This window comes from Geospiza fortis, unplaced genomic scaffold (genome assembly GCF_000277835.1).
Source record: "Geospiza fortis unplaced genomic scaffold, GeoFor_1.0 scaffold409, whole genome shotgun sequence".
Lineage (NCBI taxonomy): Eukaryota > Metazoa > Chordata > Aves > Passeriformes > Thraupidae > Geospiza > Geospiza fortis.
The window spans coordinates 472,719-480,547 of NW_005054553.1; the positions used below are offsets into that span (position 1 = coordinate 472,719).

The 7,829-nt window shown below is 39.0% G+C and overlaps 1 protein-coding gene across 1 annotated transcript in view; it reads left to right on the top strand.

Moving 5' to 3' along the window:
- Window positions 1-7,829, top strand: part of HLCS (holocarboxylase synthetase) — a 129,852-nt gene that overhangs the window by 11,423 nt on the left and 110,600 nt on the right. Inside the window, exon 5 of the mRNA XM_031064058.1 lies at window positions 3,641-3,823. Coding sequence (XP_030919918.1) covers window positions 3,641-3,823 — 183 coding nt within the window. The remainder of the gene's footprint in view (window positions 1-3,640; window positions 3,824-7,829) is intronic.

A 7,829-nucleotide genomic window follows, 5' to 3' on the forward strand; every position in this document is an offset into this window, starting at 1 on the left:
CCAGCCCCAGTGTCCAACCTGGCCTTGGGCACTGCCAGGGATCCAGGGGCTTCACACCTTCACTGGGAATTCCATCCCAGCCCCTGCCCCCCCTCCCAACCAGGAATTCCTTCCCCATATCCCACCCAAATCTCCCCTTTCCCAGTGGGAGCCATTCCCAGGTGTAAATGGATGTCCTGGATGTGCAGGGCGGGTTTCACTTGATGTTAAAGAAGGGGAATGTCACTGCTGGGAAAACATTTTTTTATTTTCACCATGGATCATGCAAGGTAAAACAAAGTTTTGTGCAGGAAGCAGGAATTTTACTCATTAATATGAGGAAATATCTGCAAGGGGTGTCAGAGGATGGTGCCAGACCTCCCAGGGGTGCCCAGTGGCAGCACAGGCAGCAGTGGCCACCAACCAAACCCAGAAAGTTCCATCTGCACTCCAGGAGGAATTTCCTTCCATGGAGGGAGCAGAGCCCTGGAACAGCTGCCCAGGGAGGTGATGGAGTCTCCCTTTTTGGGGACATTCCAGACCCACCTGGACCCTTCCCTGTGTCACCTGCTCCAGGTGAGCCTGCCTGAGCAGGGGGTTCAGTGGGTCACCTCCAGAGGTCCCTTCCAGCCCCAATTATTCTGGGATTTTCTCATTTTCCAGAGCAGAGCTTCCCCTTTCTGCCTGCTGGAGGTGCTACAGGAATACAGCTTGAGCAGATTTGGGGAGGTGGGAAATAAATCCCACCAAATCCTTACAAGAATAGGAATTGTGGCAGAGCAAGAAGTGCAGAATAAACTCTGCTGGAAACTTTTTTTTTGTTCCCTGAATCATTATTCAGGCTTTAAAGGTTTAAATGTTTAATATCCTGCAGCTATCAAATAGCTCAGAGAATCTGGGGGTTGGAATTGGGGTAGTCTAGGATGAGCCAAAATCATTAATTTCATTTAAAAATAATATCCCAGGAGGTAGGTGCCTCTCCAATATCATGGTATTGTGATCTCTGGTCAAAAAACCATCAAAACAGCCAAAAACCCTCAAAGAAACAACAACAACAACAACAAAACAAACAAACAAACAAACAAAAAACCCCAAAACAAAAAAAAAACAAAAAAAACCCAAAAAACCCAATAAAAACCAAAAAACAAACAAAAGAAAAAACCCAACCAAACAACAACAACAGAAAATCATTAAAAAAAAAAACCAAAAAAACCAAACAAAAGACCAACCAAACCAAAAAAAAACCCAAAAAAACAACAACAACAAAAAAAACACCAAAAAAAACCCCACCCCAAAAAAACCAAACACATAAGGTCAAGTGTTCATAATATTTTTTTTTCTTATTTTTTTTCTTCATTTTACCTTCTGGATAATGGGTGAGGAAGCTTCCATGGGGAGGTAAATGTTGGTCACTGATGATGGAAATGATTTAAATATTCCCTGCTAAAGTTTTGGGTGATGGAAAAGCTGATAAGAGGGACCATGAAGTTTAGGGAATAGATCATTGAGAAAAGCAGAGCAAGATTTGTTTCCCAGGATTAAGTTAGGGAATATAAAAGATGAGCCAGCTTTATGGAAGGTTCTATTTTTTATCAATATTTTAGGTAGGGAACTTTCTCAGGAGCCCAGAGCACTGAAATTTAACTGCTCAGGGATCAGGTAGCAAGACTCTTGCAGCAGTCACAGAGCCCAGAAATATTCAGGGGGTTCTTAGAAGTGTTTTTGTCTTTTATCAGCTTAAATCTGCTGGGTTTTTGGGAGCTCTGTGAGACATTGGAGGATATTTGTTGCTTTTTTTTGTAGGCAGCTCTGCCACCCAGAAAATGGATTTGATTGTGTCCCTGCAGGTTGTGCTTTGCTGCGCCCTTTCAATTGATCCTCCTGCTGCAGTAAAACTTAAACACTCCAGAGGTTTTCCCCAGGAAAAAGAGAAGAGCATCAGAGCACAGCTTCAAAAATCAGATTAAAAGGATTAGTGGGATATTTTATAATTCTGAATGACTTCCAGTCTGTTTTTGAAAAGCCCTTATTGTTTCCAGGCAGTGACATCAGCCAGGAAATATTCTGGCAGATTTGTTTCTCTTTTTTCTCTACTCCTCTGGTGGGTGGGTGTGTCCTGCCTCCTTTTAAATGTATTTTTTTTTTTACAGTCATGGAATGGTTTGGGATGGAAAGGATCTTAAAATTATCTCATCCCACCCCAGCCATGGCAGGGACACCTCCCACTGTCCCAGGCTGCTCCAGCCCCAGTGTCCAACCTGGCCTTGGGCACTGCCAGGGATGCAGGGGCAGCCACACTCAATGATTTCCCTGAATGTCACTGAAAATATGTAAAACACAAAGGACATAATGAAATTTTGCAAAATGGAAGAAATGAACAAAAATAAGGGCTTTATTTAATAGCAGTAAATGAATCTGCAGAGAGTACAAGTGTGGATTCTTTGGGAATTTTTTGCCAAGGTCGGGATGAAATGTGTGAGAGGGCATTTGTTGTTGGGACTCAGATGTTTATCAGTTCTTATCTCTGTCCCAGTCTCACAAACCCTGAGTTCTGCAGCACTTCACTCCAACCAACTAAAAATGGAGCCCTGTCTCTCTCTACAAGGCCTTTGAAGGATAAACTGTCCAATTAAGAAATGACACCTCAATTATTTTCACTTTTAACCCAATACCCAACCCCCCGTGCCCGCAATGGGGACTTTTTTATCCAATGACACAAAACCACCCAAACCCATGGGGAAGAAGGAGAAGAAGAAGGAGCAGCCTCCACCCTAAAACCTCCATCTTGCTTTCTCTCTATTCCTGTGTTCTAAACCCTTAAACTCTGAGTTTCCCACCCTGTGATATCACACACTTCTATTCAAACTCCACACCTTTAATCTCAGTTTTATTCTTGAATTTTGGAAGCTTCTCCAGGGCCTCAGGTCAATGCAGTGTTCTCTGGGGGTCAGTGCCTGGCAGCACAGAAAGTCTGGAATTCTCAAGTCTCAAATTCAGGGTTCCAGCTTACAATGGCTTTGAAATATCTTGGAAAAGCAGAAAAAAAGAGCCAAAAAGGAGTTTATGAAGGATTTTTTTCCCTCTTGCATTTAATTTCAGCTTCTAAGCATCTGCTTCAACCATGAGGAGTGATTTTCTAGCAAGTGAAAAAGTAACTTTTTAGGCAGAAGAATTTCTTTATCTGCACTGATTTCCACTAAATTCATGGGAATTGCTTGAGTTCTCCTTACCTTGTACAACTTCTAAAAAGCTCTTCCAATTTTAATATGATTTTAATGGAATTTCAGTTGTAATGGAGTTTCACTTTTAATGGAATTTCACTTTTAATGGAGTTTCAGTTGTAATGGAATTTCAATTTTAATGGAATTTCACTTTTAATGGAATTTCACTTTTAATGGAATTTCAGTCATAATGCCATTTTAATTGTGATGGAATTCCGTTCATGTACAAAATATAAAATTACCAACCTTGCTGCTGGTTCTGGCAGACCTGAAAAGCAGAAAGTTAAATTTAAGTTGGTAAATACAAATTTGATCAACTCCTCCAGAAAAAGTTGATTAAGAGGGGAAATTTTGGGTAGCTTTCAGGGGAAATTGTGGTGTATTGATGGCTGTGATCCCTGAATTAGAAACTGATTTTCTTTTTTTATATATCCTGCCAGGCCCATTTGGAGCTGGACAGCAATTCCATGGATGTGCAGACTGAAGAGGATTTTAATTTGCTCAAGATGAGCAATTCCAAGAGATACGAAGTTCTCAGGGAGATCCTGACCTGCCTGGGGCTGAGCTGTGAATCCAGTGCAATTCCTGAGTTAACCCCCATTTACCTGCTCTCTCCTGATGAGGTAAGCTGGGATTTACCCTGCCAGGGAAATTCAGTGTTCTCTTAAAGCCTGGTGGTTTTGTTTGGAGAGTTTTCAACAGATGTTTCAGGTAAGCAAAAAGTTCCATTTTTAATCCATCAGTTTTGGTTCCTGCCAGAAGGAATTCTGAATTTCACCACAGGGGAATTGTGCAGGGTTAATTTCATTCTATTTCTATATTTCTGTTAAGAACTTTTTAATGCTGTTGCATTTGAAGGCTGTAGAGAGCTACAGAAAGAACTGCTTTAAAAGACAGGATTTATTTTTTTTTAAATGTAAAATCAAGATAAAAAATTAATCTCTTGATATTAAATCAAGATGAAAAATTCTGCACAGGCTGGCAACAAAAGAGGAAATGGGAATGGTGAAGAGCAGGGAATGGGAAGGGGCTGATGGCACAGGGAAATCAATCCCTGATTCCTGAGGGTGTTGCAATATTTCCTGGGAATATTTGAAATTGAAATGTCAGCTCTCAGTGCTGCTCTCATCCATGTGAGACACTGCTCGGAGCAGTTGTCAGGAATGTATAAAACAGGGACTTTCACTCGTTTTTCTTTAAAATATAACCTCAAAATCCTGTGTGGACTGGTTCTCCATTTGTGTGGCAATGTGGAAACAACACTAAAACCCATTTAACCCTTTTGGCTTGTATTTAATGTGCTCCAGACACAAGGCTTGTTTATTGAACTCTTCCTATTTTTGTTCTCCTCTTTCACTATTTTTTTTTCATGATTGTTTCTATCCAATGCCTTTGGACTTCTCAAACATGTCATAAATTAAAATTCAGCTAATTTCTATCCAAACTTGCCATCTAGTGGCATATTCCAGGGTTGCAGACCATCAAGTAAAGATATTTTAACTGTACATTCTTCAGTTAAAGTTTATACCACGATTAATTTTTAAAATTTAAATCACAAATTCTACTAATACATTATTTTATTCCTAAACTTTATTAATTTTAATGGGGTTCCATATGATTTTAATTGTTTTATTCACATATTTTAATGGCAGTTTTCCTGTGTGTAGTCATTGTTTTGATGTCTTTCCCTTTAGCCTTGATATAATTCCAGAATCTTGTGTAAAAGGAAATTGCAACTTGTAACAACAACAGTTCCTAATGAAGAGAGAGCCCATTAAAATAAATAATGAATGTGTCAGAGTTTAGCTTTCTCACAAATTATTTATTTTTCCTCATCCATCCATTATTTCTTTTTCTCCATAGGCTTCCTTGCTTTCCCAGAGAGCCAGGAGATACCAAAAATGTGAATTTTTGGAGGAAATCCTTAATTTTATTGCCAGCAGGTGGTTTTGGGATGATTTTCTTAGACCTCCCTGTAATAAAAATACCACAATTAGTCAATTAATGATTAAGCAAGTTCAAGGTCCTGTTATCAAAACCAAAAATAATGAGAAATACTTTTATATTGCTGAGACTTGGCATTTCAGGAATGATTCCTCATCCCCAAACTGGAGTTTCTGTTGTGTTTGAAATCTCCTGGTTCCCCTCACCTGCTCAGATTTTCTAATTAATTTTAGGAACCCCAAGCTCCTTTTGCTTATGATGAAAAAAAAAATAATAATTGGGTTTGCTCTGCATTTTTTACCCCATTACGAAGAAGTCAAACTGAGGGGGTTTTTTGGGTAATTTTAAAATTCTTTCAGTTTTAAGTGCTGGTTTTGGGGGTTTTTCAATTTAGAGCAGAGCTGTAAATTCTGTGGGATTCCCTTGGTGCCTCTTCCATCTTTTATCAGAATTCTCACCAGACCTGTTTCCTGCTACCTTTTGGGCATCAAATAGAATTCTAAACTTTATCCTGTGAACAAATAGCTTCTCCTGACTTTGCTGAGATTCCTGGAAAATCTGTTTTTTTTCTGCATCATTGTTGAGATGCTGTTAATAATCCCGTCAAACCTCTGCTGCTGATTGATAGAAATGTGATTATTAAGAATTTAAGACGTTCCTCTCCACTCTGCGGGTCTTTGTGCCTTTTGCAGTGGAATTTGAAGCTGTTCCTGAGGGGTGGATTGGAATTTTTTTTTTACTTTTCCTCCTCAGAATTCACATTTTGAAGCTTTAATTTCCAATTCACGGACCTTAAAACCGCAGTCCTGCTGCATGGATCAAAAAAAAAGCCAACAAAACCCAAACAGAACTGGAATTATTATATTTTAAATCCAAATGAAAGCTCTGCTGTGTGAGTAATGGCTGGTCATGTCCATCTTTAAGGATTTTAGATCTTAGCAGGGAGAATTCTGCTACAACAACAACAATTGAGGAACAATTAAACGAAGAACAATTAAAATGCTGGTGAAAAGCTTGATTAAATCTGCACAATTTGATGCTGAATGTAATTTTAGAGGCCAGTATTGATAGCAAAACCCAGCATCTTTGTTTTTTTCTGCTTTTCTCGCTGGGCTGCAGAGCAAATGGAGAGGGAAATTCAGTGTTCTGTGGGGAGGGGAACTCCAGTGTCTGGCACCCACATGTGCAGGGGCAGCTCCAAGCATAGAGATCTGATTTTTTCTGCAGCTTTGCCCTTAAACTCTCAAATATTTGCTCTTTCAGCCATCTCCAAGGATAATTTTTCAGGCGCAAATGCCGGGATTGTGTTTTATTGCAGGGAGTTTTTCAGAGAAGGTTTCAAACCAAGGATTTACTCCTTGAAGAATGAGATTTGTCCCAGTGGTGAGTGCTCCCATTAGGTGCACCCATACATTTGCTCATCTGAAAACTTGAGTAAAAACTCCTCAGGCTGATTTTTTTTTTTTGGTGTATTTGAGTAATTCAGTAGCTGGGGCAGAGTCAGCTCAGAGCAGATTTCCATGTCTTGATTCTGGGGTGGCATAGTCTGCTTTTAGATTCCAGGTCCATTAAGTCAGCCCAGAAAATGTGCAGTTACTTTATCCTGAATAAATCTTCCTTTGAGGATGGGAAATCTGAACTCTCAGCTAACACTCTAATGAACCCTGATTTCAGGGTACATTTGGAGACAATTGTTTCTGAAATATTTCCATGCATATTCATGGCTGTTGCAGGACTTGAGATTCAACCTCAGGTTTTTGTTTTTTTTTAATTTCCAGTGCTAAAACCAGGGGTTGTTGCACTGAAACTCCAGAGTTTTTATTACTGCCCAGGTTTTTGGTTTATAAGTGAACCAAAAATGTATAATCTACAAAATGGGAGATTTGCTTGTTTTCTCTTATCCTCAGAGCATGAGCATCATCCCTGCCTTACAGACAGTAGAACAAAAACCCAAGAGCTCCTTGGAATTATTTATTCCAGAAAGGAAATTTGCTCTTTTCTGTGGCTCAGAAATTAAATAAGAGCTGAGAAAAATATTAAATGACCAACAAATAGTGAGAGACTTAAATAAATTACTGATAAATCATTTGTGTCCAACATTTTTTACTTTTTTTAAATTTGTTATGTGTATTATTTGAAACGAGCAAAAACCTTTGTACTTGAAGGCTTTTCCCAGTTTGTTTCTTGGCTAGATATGAAAATATCTTTCAGGGCAAAGTAGCAAAAAAAAAAAGAGATAAAGCAATGTAAATGCATCTGTACCAATAAAAATGGGTATTTGCTGAAGCACCTTACTGGTTTTTGGGAATGGATTTAATATATCTTATTTAAAACTAAGATATCTATTTAAAACTTCACCTAAGGACTGATAGCTGTGCTATCAATTAAGAATATTTGGAATTTAACTTCATCATTTTTTCCATCATTTTTTACATAGTTTTTTCCAATAAATCCAGAGGAATTTGTTGGGCTGCAAGGCTTTGAGTTGCCTGTGTGTGGAGGGAGGGTGAGTTTGCATTCGCTGGTTTTGTGTTCTTCCCTCTCCCCTCCTCAAATTCACTTCTGTTTCTTTACAACAAAAACCTGCAAACCCAGAAGGGCCACACGAATCATAAAACAAACTTTTTTCAGCGTTGGCGTTCACGGGAAGTGTCAGTGTCTGGATTCTAATCCTAATTCCTTCTT